Source organism: Rhinatrema bivittatum, chromosome 7, assembly GCF_901001135.1.
Source record: "Rhinatrema bivittatum chromosome 7, aRhiBiv1.1, whole genome shotgun sequence".
NCBI classification, from domain to species: Eukaryota; Metazoa; Chordata; class Amphibia; order Gymnophiona; family Rhinatrematidae; genus Rhinatrema; species Rhinatrema bivittatum.
In genome coordinates, this window is record NC_042621.1 from 119,188,418 (window position 1) to 119,207,169 (window position 18,752).

Sequence of the window (18,752 nt, forward strand, 5' to 3'; positions counted from 1 at the left end):
TTACCAGTACAGGGTACTGCCCTTCAGACTAGTCTCAGCCTCCCGCGTATTCAGCAAATGCCTAGTGGTCATGGCTGCCTCTCTCAGACATCGGTCGGTACATGTCTTCCCGTACCTAGACGACTGGGTTGGTCAAGAGCGACTCCCGCGCATGGACCTTGAGTGCTATGGCCTAACAGTGCAAACGCTACAGGCATTTGGGTTTGTTATCAACTACCCCAAGTCTCATCTCTGTTCATCTCCCCAATTGGACTTCATAGGGGCCAGATTGGATACGACGCAAGCGAGAGCGTTTCTGCCTAGGGATCGGGCTCTTGCCTTTGCCTCGCTGGCCACCCTTGTACAGGACAGCCGACAGGTGTCCACTCGCCTTCTCCTCTACCTGCTTGGCCACATGGCGGCTTCCATCCATGTGACCGCTCTAGCTCGCCTGTGCATGCGGAGGGCTCAATGGACCCTGCAGCCCCAATGGTGACAGGCATCCCAGGACCTTGAGACTCACGTGGTGGTCACGGACCCTCTGCAGGTGTGTCTATCTTGGTGGGAAAATCTTTCCAACTTGGAAAGGGGTCTTCCCTTCCAAGCTGTTCTGCCTCAGATGGTCCTCACCACTGATGCCTCTCCTCAGGGCTGGGGAGCCCTTGTGAATGGTATCCACACGCAAGTTCTCTGGACCGCCTCCAAAGCCCACTGTCAAATAAACTTCCTGGAGCTTCGGGCAATCCATTATGCCTTGTGGGCATTCAGAGACCAGTTGTCACATAAGGTGGTCCTGATTCATACAGACAACCAAGTCACGATGTGGTACATCAACAAGCAAGGCAGCACGGACTTGTTTCTGCTCAGACTGGAGGCGTTACACGTGTGGACCTGGGCCTTGTCACAAGGAATGACCCTCCGAGCCACGTACTAGCTGGGACACCTAAATGTGCTGGTGGACCACCTAAGCTGCTCCTTCCAGCCTCACGAATGGTCCCTCAACCCGGAGGTAGCAGCCAAACTGTTCCACCGGTGGGCAGACCGGATGTGGACCTGTTCGCCTCACCCCACAAGATGAGCAAGTTCTGCTCCCTGTGGTCAGGAGGCAGGCAGCCAGCCAGCCTGCGATGCAATCTCGCTCTGCCTCTCCTCTTGAAGACTGTACTGAAACTTCAACAGGACAGAGGGACCATGATACTTGTGGCCCCCTTTTGTCCCCAACAGGTCTGGTGTCCGCTTCTGCAGGACCTATCTGTGCGACCACCTGTCCGGCTGGGGACAGCACCCGACTTTATCTCCCAGAATCAGGGCACCCTGTGCCATTCGAATCTCCGTGTATTGGCGTTGACCGCATGGATGTTGACCTCTGAGTCCTTCAGTCTCTGGCACTCTGGGTATGTCTCGCTTAGGTTCTGGTGGCATCTTGGAAGCTTTACACCAGGAAGTCCTACAGTTTAAAGTGGAAGAAATTTTCCATCTTGTGTGCGGGGCATGACTTTGACCCCTTCTCATGCCCCCTCCCTCGGCTGCTGGTCTACCTGTGGCACCTTTCTGAATCTGGGCTTCAAACCACTCAGTCAGGGTCCACCTTAGCACTGTCAACACATACCACTGAGATGTTGCTGGTGCGCCCACATCAGTGCAGCCTTTGGTAGGCCGTTTCATGCGGGATCTCCAACTGAAGCTCCCCCCTTTGGCATCCTGTAGCGTCCTGGGATCTCAGTTTTGTCCTGGCACAGCCCATGCGCTCTCCTTTTGAGCCATTGCAGTCCTGCGATTTGAAGTTCCTCACCTGAAAAGTTATATTTCTGGTGGAAATTACTTTGGCTCGCAGAGTCATTGAGATGCAGGCTCTGGTGACATACCCGCCCTACACGAGGTTTTTCCATGATCGTGTGGTCTTGCGTACACATCCTAAGTTTCTGCCCAAGGTTGTGACTGATTTCTACCTCAATCAGTTCATCGTTCTACCCACCTTCTTTCCTAGGCCTCATTCCCACTCAGGTGAATGGGCTCTGCATACCTTGGACTGCAAGAGGACCTTGTCTTTCTACCTAGACTGCACGGCATGCCACAAGCCATCTACCCAGTTCTTCGTATCCTTTGATCCCAACAGGATGGGAGTGACAGTGGGTAAACAAACCTTGTCGAATTGGCTGGCGAAGTGCATTGCCTTTTGCTATGCGCAGGCAGACCTTCTACTCTCCGGCAGAGTAAAGACTCACTGTGCGGGCTATGGCAACATCGGTGGCTCGTTTGCATGCAGTCCCCGTCATCGAAATTTGCCGAACCACAACCTGGAGTTCCCTTCATATGTTTGCGACTCATTACTGCTTGGACAAAGACGGGCGTCAGGACAGTGCCTTTGGTCAATCCAACCTGTGCAACCTGTTTCAGACTTGAACCCGACTCTTCCTATCCATGCTTCTTTGGAAACCAGACAGTCCTCAGTTGACCTACAGTGTCGCAGTTGTTGTTGTGCCCGTTGGTACCTTATTCAATCGCTGTTAGTCTCTTCTGTTCATTCGGACAGTCTGGAGCTTGGTACTCACCCACATGTGAGGACTACCATTCTGCTTGTCCTAGTAGAAAGCGCAGTTGCTTACCTGTAATAGGTGCTCTCCTAGGACAGCAGGATGTTAGTCCTTAGGAATCCTGCCCGCCTCCCCACAGTGTCTGGTTCTCCTCAGGTTTATTCTTTTATTTTTTCGCTCGTATTTTTCTGTTACAATACTGAAGGGGGACCTCGTGTGGATGTGGGGATAGCAGCAGGCTGGGCATGCTCAGTGTGCTGGTCAAAGCTTCTAGAAACTTTGACAAAAGTTTTCCCCTCTGGGCTCTATCCGATAATGTCACCCACATGTGAGAACTAACATCCTGCTGTCCTAGGAGAACACCTGTTACAGGTAAGCAACTGTGCTTTCTGGGGGTTTCTGGGGACACTATGACCTCACAACAACCTGAGATCACAGAGCTCTCAAAAAGGCATTTTCAGACCATTTACTAGAGAGCCTATAACACGTACTTACTTGAGTTGCTAATCAGTCACAAAATACAGCACTAATAAACTATTAAAAAGGAATTGCAGTGGAAACAAAATAAGATTGAAAAATTGCAAACAATGAACAGGGGCAAAATAAAGGAAATTTTACGTTAACATTAATTGTTACCCTCAAATCAGTTGGTTTACAGAGAGAACTGCTACATTTATTTATTTATTTATTTGAATTTTATATACCGTTATTCGGTAGAGCCATCATAACGGTTTACAGATTATGTAATTATCATAGCAGTTGAGCATAGTAAAACCTTGTGAACAATATACATTTTCATAGAAGATTTGGAACAGTAGAGTAAGGTGAACATTTTCAAATATAAAACGTATCAAGTCAGAGAGCAAGGAGGGGTTGAATGGGGAGGGTAAGGAGGTTCATAAGGAGAGCAGAAAATAAGAGGATTATAGATGCGAGTTCGGTTGAGAGCTGGGATGATCAGACGTCTGAGAGTTAGTATAGAATTTGCGGAAAATAAATGTTTTAAGGTCTTTTTGGAATGTTTTCAGGTTGTGCTGGATTCTCAGGGCTTTGGGTAGGGTGTTCCAAAGTTTGGGGGAAGCGATAGAAAAGGCTCTTTCTCGTGTAGTTGACAGATGAGCGTTTCTGATGGTGGGGATGTTTAAGTATCCTGAGTTGTTAGAGCGTAGGTTTCTTTGTGGATTTTGGGGGGTTATGCTTAAGCCTTTTAGTCCTTGATGATCATTGTTTAGGATTTTGTGAATGATGGTCATTGATTTGTAGGTAATATGTGCAGTAATAGGTAGCCAGTGAAGTGAGGTCAAAATGGGTGTTATGTGCTCATTTCTGCAGTATTTGGAGTGGTTTGGAGTGGTTTGAGGGATGATGAAGGTATTCCAATTAGTAAGGAGTTGCAGTAGTCGAAGGTGGAGAAAATAAGTAGTTGCAGGACAGTTCTGAAGTCACAAGGGTTGAGAAATGGTTTTATATGTCTTAGGGTTAGTTGCTTGTGGTATCCTTCTTTCGTTTTATTTGCTATGTGGGTCTTGAAAGAGAGTTCAGCATCGATGGTAACTCCAAGGTTCCTGGTGTTCTGTCTGTCTGTCAGATCTGAGAATCCTGGTAGATTTTGGTTGTCTAACCACAACTGTATATCCCAGCTAAAACATGCCTTTCCCTCTCTCTGACAGTTCCAGTGGTCACTTTTAACAGACAGTTTCAACTGTCACTTTCTCAAAGCTTTTGTAGTAGAGTGACATCATCAGCCTACTCTGTCTCTGGGATTAACCATGTCAATTCCAGCTGCTGGTGCTTATGGAGCACTGCTGTCCAGTTCAAGATTTTCAGAAAAAAAAATATTCTCAAGAAAAAGAAGTTTTTATATAACAAATGGAATATTTACATACAAATGGAATATTTTACAGTTAGACTCCTATTTCACCATATTTAATTGTTGCCCAGCAGTTGATTTTTTTATCTGTGTGTGTTGCTCATATTTATATACTGAAATTCTGCATCATAGGTTATTAAACTCTGTATGACCACACTTGATCTGTTGTTAAATTTCAGGCCCAATCACAATAGAAAATCATTATAAAGTCAATACTGTTTTTAGTTGTGCTGCATATGTAATTAAGCCAGTTAAAAAAAGAACAATTGTCACTTGAGAAGACAGAATTTTTATATTTGATAAACTGAGTGGATCACTAGAATTAGAAAGTTTGATCATAAATAACGGTGTAGGCACATTGCAAAGTCTTCCATGACCCAGTTAATGAGCCACTGTTCTAAGTTACTAAACTTCTCTTGTATTTATTGCAAGGAAGCATATGATCTACAAGTATGAATGCACAAAACTGCAGTTGCATGACATTCATTTATTATTTTCGTGTCTTTAAGTCTGCATTTTGGATTCTGATCTGCATGTATGTTGAAAAGTCTCATTGGTCACTGTATAGGCTATGCTGATGATGGTTTTTATGTACTAGAACTCTGTATTTAAGAGATACCAAGACAAAATCTCTGAGAAAACAATTCAGGTTTCTTTATAGAATGTCGGCAGTAAAATTTCAAGCAGATGTGTTCAGCATACTAAACTCCTTTGCAATTACACTAGAGACAATTATATGCCTACTTTTTTTGTGATTCTTATTGTGGAAGTTTATCTGGCAGGTTATGGAGATGAAGCGAATAACAGTGTTTGAGTATTTAGTGCCATATACTGCTAATGAGAAGCTACTTTCAAACACTGAGCTGAAATAAGTGTGCACACACTTGAGTAGTAGTATGTAGTAGGCCATCATAATATATTTTACCTTGTTACCTGGGGTGTAACAACATCTTATGATAGCCAATGATGAAACTGATTGTTGCCTGCCTTCAAGAAGTGAAGATGTACCCTATTGTGTGCCATCTTGTGTGTGAATTTTTTTTTTTGCAATTATACATTTCACAATTATATTTTTGCAATTAAAATGTTTAGCATATGTTCTGCTTCTATGGGCTATAGCTCATAATCCAAGATTGTCTCCAATGTTTTGTTTTTAGAATTAAAAAAAAATATTGAAAAGTTACAGTAAAGGGGAGTGACATGCCCTGAGCTTAACAATGAAATAGATAAGTATATGAAAGTTTAATTAGTGGGTACTGTGAGAATAGCATATTCATTTTTGGCTAATGCGATGTCTCTAAGTGGAGAAAGGTAAGTTCAGTTTGTCACACAGCATATCATTACGGGAATGACTTAGTCTTAACCAACTGAGCTGTAAGAATTGTCTTAATTTTTCCGTAACTGCAGTTTTCAAGTTTTGCTACCTGGAAAGGAGGAAAACAGGCCACATCTGGAGAGAATGTGATGAACAATGCAAAGTCAGTGAGGGTCAGGTTTCAGGGGGTCCATTTACCATTGTGTAGTATGTGCCAGAGCTTTAGGTGCCTGGAGAGTAGGTGCTGTTATTTTTAATAAATAAGTGAGCTCTACAACTACTCTTTTTCCCTTTTGCTCTTTGTTGTTTTGTACATTGACATCTCACGTGTCCAGAATTTATAGTCTTTATTTTTCTTCAGTGGAAGGATTAATTTTGTCATGTCTTTATCCTGTCTAGCCCTGTTGTGTTCTCCATGTTTGTCCTGTGCATGTTCTACTTATCTCTTCAGTTGTGTACTGTCCATAGCTGTCACTTTCTTTGATTTTGTTTGCTTTGTTTAAACCATGCATTTGCCTGTCTTTCACAGATCTCTTCATGTCTTCTCAACAAACTGGAAGTTAATAGTGGGGAACAGCCTAAAAACCTGAACCAGTTAGAGAGGGTACTTCTCTTTAAGAACCTAAAGGTTTCATTCCCTTCTTCTCAGTCCCTTATCCCTAACATTTCTGCAAACACAGATTGAAAGACTTTGTCTCCCTTCCCTCATGCTCCTCCTTGCTCTCCTTCACTCTGTCTGTCTCCTCTATCTCTCATGGCATGGCTTCTGGGGAAAATGCATGATGCAAATGCCTTGCAGTGTTGTGTGTCTTGTTGTTGGGAGATAGAAGAAATGTTGAAGATGGTTGCAGAACCTGACACCTAGGTTCATGTAGGATATAGAAAGCATTTGTTTTCAAATTGCAGTGTGTAAAATGTGGAAGATGTACGATCGTGTTGTCAGGTAGTCTATGCAAAAAAAAAAAAAAAAATCCCAAACCTTATTTACCTACTTTTATTTTATCTTTGTTCTATATGGCAAAAGGAGAATTATTTGGTCCTCAGAAGTTTCCCAGCACCATATGCTATGCGTAAAAGGTCTTTTCCCATTGATAACTTCTCAGAAAAGATCATATTTTATTTGAGATAGCAATATCTATAAGCTATCCTTTGAGGCATGAATGAACAATATAGTGGGATGCATTGCCTTCTGTTTGCACTGACAAGCAAATGTGCTATTACCCTTTGTGGAAACTCTCTCTTTTGCTTTGTTTTGCTAGAGTGAGCTAACTAGGTACAGTTTAAACCCATATTATTCCTCATCTCTAATGTGTAATATGTCAGTGAGATGAGAGAGAGCGACGAACATGTTAAACTGAAACATTTTTAATTGTACAAGTCTGTCCGCCATCCAGTTCTGTATCCTGTAATAGAGTGGCACATTTAACTTCCCTGGCATTTTTTTGGTGCCTCCTTCACATCTTAGCTTCATCATTATTCCAAATTTAGAAGAGAATCATATAAATAATCTATTAGATTTTACCACCCTACCCTTTCTTTGTTACGTAAAGGTTTCACTAGACCTGTAGCTTATCCATCAGAGATGGAAATCTGGTTACTTAATTTGTGTTGGGTAACTATAGACACTTAAAGAATCATCTACAACCTAGCCGTGACCTATGCTACCCTACTAGAGATAGGTAAAAATATTGTGATTTCTGGTTGTAATTTTGAATTCCATTTATAATCTGGATATTATCAGTCATAGGGCTTTCTTGAGTCTTAACAACAGATTGCAAAAGAAAAATAAATAAGAGGAAAGCTTCTATATGATGCATGACATTAATTTACTGTGATTTTCCTGCATCGATTTTTGCAACATGATCACGATCAGAAGCCCCACCTGACCAGGAAGTATCTAGATAATAAGTATGCATAGTTTCAGATTGCTGACACAAAGTTCAGTATTTTTGCCTATCATTAATCTTTCAATCTAGAGCATGACATGACCACTAGTGACAGTATATTTTCCTTCCTTTAAAGCTGAAGTACTAGTGTAACTCTTCTACACTCAGACAAATGATTCAAAGGGAATTTGAGTTTATTCCAAAATCTGAATTTCTCATTTCTTAGCGTTCAGTCAAATTAATCCAAAACAAGTGTGTTATGCACCTCCTCTAGCAGATGGAAATGAAGCAAGCTGACAACCCAGTACATATATCCCTGCAGTGACATCAGCTCATCAGTATTCTCCATCTCCAGCAGGTGGTGGATGTGCATCTTCCCACCAGGGATTTCTTCATTTTAAAGAAAAGGAGAATTCAGGAGATAAATTCGCCCTGCTCTCCTGCGGTGATACCAAATGGTTCCTCCCATAGTTAAGAATTCCTGAGGTGATTTCTGTGGCTCCTCAGATGAGTGCCTTGATCCGTTGGCCAATTTTTCAGCTGACATGGACTTAGCTGCTTGAGCAGCTGAAAGGCAGCGGGTGCAGGAAGCCGAGCGCAGCAGTGACGGCACATGCCCCCCCCTCCCCCGCCGGAGATCATCTCTGCACTCAACCAGGTAAGACTGAGCTCCAGTAAGTTAAAAAAAAAAATTAACTTATATAGAATTAGAAGGAAGGGCTTCCTCCTCCACCAGTATCCGTTCTCGTTGTGCTGGTACGACGTTTGTCCCGGTCCGTGGGAAGTCGAAGGACGCGGGCAGCCTGGCGGGTTGAGCAGCCTCCTTAGGCTAGGCCCTCCGAGGCTTTTTGCTGCATGGTAGGCCGTAATGGCTTTTCGTACACTTACTAAGGGCTGCCCTCTACAGGACTCTCGGTCTGGCGTGTGCGTCTAGCTGTGGATCCAGTTGTGCGTTCTGTTTTTGGGCACACAGTCAGGCCTTGTGGTTTGTGCGCCCATGTTAAGTGCTGTTTCTCTCTGTGTGCTTCATTTTTTGGCTGCCTAGGTGTGCGCGCTGAAGTGTTGGACGCATAAATTTTGCTCGCCTAGTTGAGTGCGTAAAACAAAACAAAATAAACAGCCTAACACATGACTCCAGTTGCCACTCAGTGCACTGTCTGCCTAAGAAGCCTAAACATCTTTCTCTTTGCCCTGCTTGTCATATTCAGGCATTTCAGCCAGGAGTGCCTGCTGATTTCTGCCAGCACTGTTTGGAGGCTCATGCAGAATTGTCTTCCTCTGATTTCACTAAGCTTGGTTCTTCCCAGCCGAATGTGGGTCTAGGTAAGGATGACTCAGGTGAGACACCTGAATTTGGAACTCCCCTAACTGGTTTCCTCAGCAAGGGAAGGTAGCTTAGTGAGTACTCCTCAGGCTCCTCCTGGTCTGGGTTCCTCTACCTTTTCATGGGTAGAATTTTTCCAGGGGTCGCAATCCTTTCTTCAGGCGCAGTCCTGTCCAATGCTTCTCAGACTGAGGCACAGGTAGGAACCTTACGTGGACCTTCTGTTAAGGGCCAGAGTACTCCTATAGTGGTGTCAGAACCTCTGGATAGAGATCCGGGTGGCATGGATGATAATACCAACCCTCTCTTGAGGATGGGGAAATTAGAATCATATGGAACTATGTTATGGTTCTTTCATAGAGATGAACTGCTAGCTCTGATTTCCCAGACCTTGAAAATGCTTGGAGTCCCTGGGGCAGATTCAGTGTCTGAGCCAAAGAGAAATCCCATTTTGGTATCCTTGCATAAAACCTCTTGTTTTTCCCCCATGACGGAGGCAGTTCAGTAATTGATTAAACTTGAGTGGGGTGCCCCATAGGCTAATTTCAAAGGGGGTCAGATTTTGGAAGGCATGTTCCCTCTGGATCCAGTAGTAAGAAAGCGCCTACGTTTTCTGAAGGTAGATGCGCTTGTGTGTGCAGTCTCCAAGCGGATCACTATTCCTGTGGAAGGAGGAGCGGCATTGAAGGATGCTCATGATTGGACAATTGAGACTATTCTTAAGCAAGCATTTGAAGCTGTGGCAATTACAAAAAAGCTGTGTGCAGATCGCTTCTTGTTGTTCCTTGGTGACTTGCTCTTGTTTGCTTCTCTTCCAGTAGGACGATGACTCGGGTAAATTCCAGGGCAGTTATAGAACAAACTGCTGCCGCCTTGGGATTTGCGGGCTGTGATTTGGTCCGCACTTCAGCCAGAGGAATGGCTTCGATAGTAGCAGCCAGGCGTCAATTATGGTTGAGAAATTGGTTGGCCGATGCCACCTCCACGGCTAATCTCACCAAGTTGCTCTTTCACGGCTTGCTTTTGTTTGGCAGTTAGTTGGAGAAACTGGCCAGAAAGTGGGGCGAATCTCTGGTTCCTCATTTGCTGGAAGATAAGCAGGCATAGCACTCCCCTAACATTAGAGATCATGCTAGAGTATCCAAGAGTTTTCGGCCTTACAGAGGATCGTTCCTTCAGAGGCCTTGACCCTTCGGTAGGTCTCAGTTCTTTTGTCCCCGACAACCCAGAAGAGGCACAGGCTCAGGTAGTGGAACCTCCTGAGCCTCCCATAGAAATTTTGCCAACCCACTCCCGGGAACAGGAGATAGGGGGACGCCTCTCTCTTATCGGAGATGGGTCAAAATCACATTGGATCAGTGGGTATTGGAGGTGATACGAGAAGGATATGCTATGGTTTCGCAGTGTTCCTCAGGATGTGTTCATGGAGTCTCCCTGCCACTCCCCACAGAAGAAGTGGGCAGTGGAGGGTACATTGACAGGGCTCTTTAGTCTGAAGGCTGTAGTCCAGGTGCCCATGTCTCAAGAAAATATAGGGCGATATTCCATTTATTTCGTTGTGCCAAAGGAGGAGGGCTCTTTTTTGACTTATCCTGGACCTCAAAAGCGTCAACTGTCATATTTTCGCATGGAGACCTTGCACTTGGTGATAATGGCCATACAATCGGGGGAATTTCTGACCTCTTTGGATCTGTCCGAGGTGGATCTTCACAATCCCATTCAATTAGAACATTAACGCTTCCTGCCGTTCGCAGTTCTGGGCTGCCATTTTCACTTTCGGGCACTGTCCTTTGGTCTGGCCACTGCTCCTAGAACCTTTTCCAAGGTAATGGTGGTAGTTGCGGCAGAGTTGAGAAAGGATGGAATCCTAGTACACCCGTATTTGGATGACTGGCTGATTCGCACCAGGTCACTGGAAGAGAGCCGATTGGTGACTCTCGAGGTGATTTCCCTGTTGCAGGAGCTCGGCTGGGTGGTGAATCTAGACGAGCAGTCTTCAGCCTTCTCAGTCACTGGAATACTTGGTGGTTCTGTTGGACATGAAGCAGGGCAAGGTGTTCCTGCTAGAAGCTCAAATTCAGAAGTTGCTAGCTGAACTCAGTCTGATGTTGAACACTCCGTGCCCAACCATATGGTCTTACCTGCAGGTCCTTGGCTTAATGGCGGTGACCCTGGGCGAGGGTGCATATGCGTTGTCCTCAGCACTCCCTGCTGTCTTGGTGGAATCCGCAGTCATAGGACTATTCGATTCAGCTCCACCTGCCAGTGGAGGTCTCCTCTAACTTCAGTGGTGGCTGCAGGAGGATCAGCTATGGAAGGGAGTTTCCCTATCCCCACCAGACTGGCTAGTATTGATGACGGATGCGAGTCTCCAGGGATGGGGAGTCACTGTCAGGAGCGGACAGCACTGGAGTGCGGAAGAGTCTCTGGAACATCAATTGGCTGGAAGTCAGGGCAGTCTGGTTGGCATGTTTACAGATCGGGGACAGGCTGCAGGATCAATTGGTCCAAATAATGTCAGACAATGCAATGACTAGGGCTTACATCAATCAGCAGGTAGGTATCAAGAGCCAACAAGTGTCGCAGAAAATAGATCAACTTATGGAATGGGCAGAGGTGCATCTCCAGATGATCTCAGCCTCGCAAATTGCAGGCAAAGAATGTAAAAGCAGACCTTCTCTTGCAGGGAGAGTCTGGACCCAGGAGAGTAGGTGTTGTCAGATGAGGCGTTTCAGCTGATTCGGGATTGCTAGGGTGTCCCGTTCCTAGAACTGATGGCGACCTTGCACAATGCAAAAGTTCTGCAATTCTTCAGCAGCAGAAGAGATCCAGAGTCATTGGGAATTGATGTCTTAGTGCAGGAGTGGCCGGAAGGTAAGCTGCTGTATGCCTTTCCTCCATGGCCCTTGATGAGCAGGTTGATTCGAATGATTGAACACCACAGAGTGATAGTGCTCTTGGTCATTCCAGATGGGCCCTGGAGACCGTGGTATGCAGACCTGCTGAGGCTCCTAGTGGATTCGCCTCTTCGACTTCCAGCTCACAGGAACCTGTTGCAGCAGGGACCTGTTCTTCACAAAGATCCGACCGTTTTCTCTTTACGGTATTGCCCTTGAAAGGGCTCGCTTGCTGAAACATGGATACTCTGTAGCAGTGATTTCCATCTTGCTAAGAGCTAAAGGTTCTCCATGTCCTTGGCCTATGCGCAGGTTTGGAGAGAGTTTGAGTCCTGGTGTGAGAATCGAGGTACTCTTCCTTCCTTGGTCAAAATTCTAGGGATGTGAATCGTGTCCTCGATCGTCTTAACGATCGATTTCGGCTGGGAGGGGGAGGGAATCGTATTGTTGCCGTTTGGGGGGGTAAAATATCGTGAAAAATCGTGAAAAATCGAAAAAACGTAAAATCGCAAAACCGGCACATTAAAACCCCCTAAAACCCACCCCCGACCCTTTAAATTAAATCCCCCACCCTCCCGAACCCCCCCCCAAATGACTTAAATAACCTGCGGGTCCAGCGGCGGTCCGGAACGGCAGCGGTCCGGAACGGGCTCCTGCTACTGAATCTTGTTGTCTTCAGCCGGCGCCATTTTCCAAAATGGCGCCGAAAAATGGCGGCGGCCATAGACGAACACGATTGGACGGCAGGAGGTCCTTCCGGACCCCCGCTGGACTTTTGGCAAGTCTTGTGGGGGTCAGGAGGCCCCCCCCAAGCTGGCCAAAAGTTCCTGGAGGTCCAGCGGGGGTCAGGGAGCGATTTCCCGCCGCGAATCGTTTTCGTACGGAAAATGGCGCCGGCAGGAGATCGACTGCAGGAGGTCGTTCAGCGAGGCGCCGGAACCCTCGCTGAACGACCTCCTGCAGTCTATCTCCTGCCGGCGCCATTTTCCGTACGAAAACGATTCGCGGCGGGAAATCGCTCCCTGACCCCTGCTGGACCTCCAGGAACTTTTGGCCAGCTTGGGGGGGGCCTCCTGACCCCCACAAGACTTGCCAAAAGTCCAGCGGGGGTCCGGAAGGACCTCCTGCCGTCCAATCGTGTTCGTCTATGGCCGCCGCCATTTTTCGGCGCCATTTTGGAAAATGGCGCCGGCTGAAGACAACAAGATTCAGTAGCAGGAGCCCGTTCCGGACCGCTGCCGTTCCGGACCGCCGCTGGACCCGCAGGTTATTTAAGTCATTGGGGGGGGGGGGTTCGGGAGGGTGGGGGATTTAATTTAGAGGGTCGGGGGTGGGTTTTAGGGGGTTTTAGTGTGCCGGCTCACGATTCTAACGATTTATAACGATAAATCGTTAGAATCTCTATTGTATTGTGTTCCATAACGGTTTAAGACGATATTAAAATTATCGGACGATAATTTTAATCGTCCTAAAACGATTCACATCCCTACAAAATTCTGCTCATTTTGGAATTTTTGCATGATGGCTTGAATAAAAGCTTGATTCTCAATTCTGTAAAGGTACAAGTAGCAGCTCTTGCCTGTTTTCAGGGGTCAGGTAAATGGTGGATCCTTGTCGGCTCATCCTGATGTGGCCTGTTTTCAGAAAGTAGTGAAACATCTCCATCATCCTTTGCCCCAAGGAGTCTTAATTTGGTTTTGGATTTTTTGGCAACCCCTACATTTAGACCGCTGCTTACTCTGCCTTGCGGTTGCTGACCTTGAAAACAGTGTTCCTGGTGGCAGTGTTTCTGTGCATAGGGTTTCTGAACTGCAGGCCTTGTCTTGCTGAAAGCCATTTCTCCAGGTGACTCCAGGGGTGGTACAGCTGTGTACTTTTCCTTCCTTTTTACCGAAGTGGTCACTGAGTTTCACTTGAATCAATCAATCTCCCTACCATTTCTGGACAGAGAGAGAGATGTAAAGGAATATTGTCTGTTGTGGCCCTTGGATGTCAAGAGACATATTGTCAGCTACATAGAGGCTACTGAGCGTTTGCAGAAGTCAGATCACCTGTTTGTCCTTCATAGCGATAATAGACACGGCGAGCCAGCATCGTGGGCTACTTTAGCTCACTGGATTAAGGATGTAGTCACAGCTGCATATGAGGATGCCAGGAAGCCGTTACCTAGCTATGTTAGGGCTCATTCCACTAGGGCTCAGGCAGTGTCATGGGCAAAAGATTATCTTCTGTCAACATTTGCCAAGCTGCGACGTGGTCCTCCTTACCCACCTTTTCCAGGTACTATCGTCTGAATGTTCAGGCCCGGGAGGACGCAGCCTTTCGCATGTGGTTTTGACCACGGGCAGCCTCCCACCCTATTCGGGAATAGCTTGGGTACATCCCACTTGTTCTGGATTCAGCTGACTGGATGCTAAGACATGAGAAATTACTACTTACCTGATAATTTCATTTTCTTTAGGACAGTCAGATGAATCCAGCCTCCCTCCCTCAGCTGCCAGATGGTTGTGTATTGATCCTGCTGTGTGCTAATGTTTTTACAGGGCTTATTAGTAAGTGTTACATCAGTTCCTAGCCTAGTGTTATTACTTTCAGTGTTGCCTGTTGGCTGAGTATTTTCATTGTTATCTGTTTTTAATCATTTTTTACTAGTCTGTCCATAGTTGCATTTGAAGAGAATACTGGCGAGCTGTTGTCACTGCAGGGATATATATACTGTGATGTCAGCTTGCTCCGTCTCCATCTGCTGGTAGAGATGCATAACCCACTTGTTTTGGATTCATCTGACTGTCCTAAAGAAAAGGAAATTATCAGGTAAGTAGTAATTTCTCATTTCAAATAGTAATTTAGCCAGCACAGTCCCTGACTCATTGGGTTTAGTCCTCCTAATTGTTATCTATGAGACTAAGATTTTGTCTTACAAACAAAATAGATTCCATAGAAAGTGAACTTTTTGCTCATCCTTCACTTTAACTTGCCCACCTCTAGTCATCTTTCTCCTTCTTATACCCCTTCTATATCTGTCACTTTACTGTTCATTTTCCTTTGTTTTGGAATTATAACCCCTTAAGGTATTTGTTTATTTTTCCATTTTTCTAGATAAATTGTTTGGAAAAATACAAGGCCTGGATATCTGGTGGAGAAGCCTTGGACATTGGATATTGCTGTAGGGGAATAAGAGAGATAAGAGTTCCAATATCAGAATGGTTGAATATTTTCCAATAGGCAATATTATAAATCTAATCTGGATCACTTCAGGGAGCAGAGTGTAATTCCAATGTATCTGGCTAATGTGAAGAGGAGAGGAAATGAGGATGAGAAAACCATTTGTGTACAGAAGTATAAAATTGGCTTTCCAACCTGGTTTCTAAGGCCTTGTTTAGGTATGTGTGGTAGATGCAGGGGAGACACCATTGCATACCATGGGACTGGTCTGGAATCGTGTACTGCCCCTTTTAGTGTGCATGTTATTGTGTCTTGACTCCTTTGCATTGGTGTGATGACCAGTCCCATATTGCACTCAAAATGCTTAGTTTTGCTAGTCTGATTTCTTGAGTTACTAATCATAGCCCATGCCATTTTCTCTTGAGGCTTACAATATCTTGTGGAAAAACAAACGAGTGCAGGTAAGGAGCCTTGTGAATCCCACAATCTTAGAATCTTTTAAAGCCAAACTGGAGCCGAGTGTGGTACAGATGAGAACAGGGAATTGGCTGGGGTGCAGTTTCACACACACTAATCTGTTGGCAACAATTACCATGAGTGCTTGTCAAATGTTCTCTAATCAGCTTGGCATTAACTGTTAAACGTGCGAAATATATTTTTTGTCTAGAATGATATGAGATGGGTTATGACACTGATGGCACGTTGTCTGAATCCTAGTTTGGGAGAAAACGGGTCCAAACCCTCCACCAAAAACCTGTCATTTTGTTTCACTGTATGCTGTAGCTGAAAATTAAGCCTTCATCAGCACCTGGTTTCCTTAGTTACTCAAGTGAAGTAATATAATCAGGTTATATGAACAATGTCACAGCTGGGTTTGCGGGGGAGGATTGGGCATGGATTTCCTTCCAAAGCATTAGGAAAAAAATTGTCATGTATTAGAGACCAGTGATTAAAGAAGGTTTTGTATTTGCTTACCACATGCCTAATACAGCTAAAATGCAACAGTAAGAAATAACTCACTTTGATTTTCAGCACCATTCATTTAAATCATGTTACAAAGAAAATTACGAAGAGCGACAAAGCACAGCTTTTGATAGAAATAAAACTGCAGTTATCTCTGCACCAGCATGCTGAAACAGCTAAAGCAGTTTGAAGAAAGAACAGGAGAAAAAATGATCAAGTTAAAGTATGCAGAAAGGTTATGTTTCAAACTCAAGGTTATATAGTAAGTGGCAGAAATGAAATTCTGATTTTGGCCTCGCACATTTCACAGCTTTCAAGGTAAATTACAATGTTCAAGATTGTACATGCTATTCAATTAAGACAATAGACATGGACAATGACTCTGGGTAATTCAGGAAACTACATATCAGTGAGCCTGACATTTTTGCTAAGCAAAATGGCAGAAACTATTCTGAAGAACACAATTACTGACGATCTAGATCAGCGCTTCTCAACTGGTGTATCGCTACACACCAGTGTGTCACCATGCATCGACAGGTGTGCACATGCTCCCGGTCTCTCCCGCTGCTCTTCCTTCCCTGCTGCCGTTGCCGCCGGGCTAACAGCACATTCTCACCCAGTGGGAATGGCAACGTTGTTAGAGGAAGCTGTGGCACCCGTGGCTGGCCTTTTCTTCTTCCCGCGCCTGCCCCGAAACAGGAAGTGATATGCAGTGCAGTGGGTGGGAAGGAGAAAGAGTCGTGCCATGTGGAAAAGTAGCGGCAGCGATGGCAGCAGTATCGGCCCCCGAGCAGTAGCGTGGCCCGAAGCAATCAGCAAAGGAGTCAACAGTATAAGCCTCCTGCGGCCGATGGGATTCTTCTTTCTTGGCCAGTGGGGGCTGGAGGAGGAGGAGGCTGCTGCAGCTACCATTTATGCTCGGGGGGAGGGGGGGGGAGAAGTGAGAGAGAGAGAGAGAGAAGACAGCCAGCCTCTAAGTGAGAGCATGTGTGTAATTGAGAGCATGTATTTGATTGAGAGCATGTGTGTAGGTGTGTGAGAGAGAGCATGTGTGAGATTGAGAGAAACTGGTCAGAGAGGTGATGTGTGTATATGTGAGACAATAAAAGTGACTGGTCGGGGAGATGACTGTGTGTGAGAGAAAAAGCATGGAAGTGAGAAATCTGGGTATGTGAGAAAGCATGGGAGTAAGAAGCCTGATGTTGTGGGGGGGTGTGTGAAAGAAAGCATGGGACTGAGAAGCCTGTATATGTGAGAGAGAGCATGGGAGTGGGAAGCCTGTGTGTGTGCATGCATGAGAGAGAGACTGGTTGGTAAGGTGACGGTGTGTGAGAGAGAGACTGGGGTGTGTGTATGTGAAGGAAAGTGATTATGGGAATGAGAAGCCTGTGCATGTGGAGAGAGTGAGCATGGGAGTGAGAAACGTGGGTGTGTGTGAGAGACAGTATGGAAGTGAGAAGCCCATATATGTAAGATAGAACACGGGAGTGGGAAGCCTGTTCAGGAATGTGACTGGTGTGTGTGTCAGAAACTGGTTGGGAGATGATTGGTGTGTGAGAGACAGAAACTGGTCATGGGGGTGTGACTGGTATGGTGTGTGTGTGTGAGAGACAGAGAGACTGGTCATGGGCCCTAAGGAAGAGGATCATGAGTATAGAGCGTAGCTTCTACTGCTGCTTCTGGTGTGTACTACGGCTTGCATGGAAGAGGACAAGAGTAGGAGAGCTGCTGGAGGGGGTAAGTAAAGGTGGCTTTTTAAGTTTATCTTTCTTGATTGACTGCCATTTTAATTATTTAATATTATGTGATGTCTGCTTTTTTGAAATATTTTATTGGTGTTTGGAGAATTTTTCATAGTTTTTATGAGTTTTTAATTGTTGGATGTTGTTCTGTTCATAGCTGTTTTGAAACATGTGTTCTGCTTATTAGTATAGTTTTACAATTATTTCTGTGTGGGGATCTATAGCTGCTTGCTAGTTCTGTTTTCCTAATAGGAGGTGCATTGGTGTTTAGGGCCTGATTTAATATTTGTAGTGTTGCCTTTTCATAGATAGGGTTGTTTACTGGTTGAGTGCATTCCATAATACAGGTGTAACTGTGTGCGGATTAGTTTATGTACATAACTGCAGATCCTGGGAGTATGTTAGGTCATTTCTGTGTGTGTTACTGAGGTGAGATATTTCACTAGTAAGTGTTTGTATCAGTCTTATTTGTTGTGTTTTCTCAAGAGGACATGCATTGGTGGTAAACTGCTGTCTTTTCATAAGTAGGGCTATCGAGCCTGGTAGTAGAAGGAGTTTGAGTTGCTGTTACTGAGATGACACCAGAACCAGAATATCTTTTTTGTAGGGTGAGCTGTATGGGGAATGTCGTAATTCTGCTTTACATCCATTATTGTGGGTCAGGGGGGGTTCCCGTGGATGCAAACTGTACTTTTACATCTAGCCCCGTGACGATCATGGGTTCAGTGTGTCATGCATGTGAGAACCATCTGTCAGGTGTGAAACAACAGAAAAAAGGTTGAGAACCACTGATCTAGATAGTCACAGACTTATGGGTCAGAGCCACTATGGATTTACGAAAGGGATGTCTAGCCTCACAAATCTATTAGATTTTATTTTTGAAAGGGTTGAGAAATGTATGGACAAGAATGAGTTAATTGATGTGTCTAGATTTTTAGAAGGCATTTGACAAAGTCCCTCATAAGAGACTAATTAGGAAATTTAAAAGTCATGGGGATAGGATGCAATATCCTATTGTGCATCAATAACTGGCTAAAGGATAGGAAACTGAGAATAGGACTGAATAGTCATATCTCT

At 45.0% G+C, this 18,752-nt stretch overlaps 1 protein-coding gene across 5 annotated transcripts in view; it reads left to right on the top strand.

The window, feature by feature from the left end:
- Positions 1-18,752, top strand: part of GBF1 (golgi brefeldin A resistant guanine nucleotide exchange factor 1) — a 739,811-nt gene that overhangs the window by 363,469 nt on the left and 357,590 nt on the right. For 3 of the 5 annotated variants that reach the window (XM_029609015.1, XM_029609018.1, XM_029609016.1), the window contains exon 9: positions 6,228-6,302. The exons of the other annotated variants lie outside the window; for them this stretch is intronic. In XM_029609015.1, coding sequence (XP_029464875.1) covers positions 6,228-6,302 — 75 coding nt within the window. The remainder of the gene's footprint in view (positions 1-6,227; positions 6,303-18,752) is intronic. 5 annotated transcript variants of the gene reach the window in all.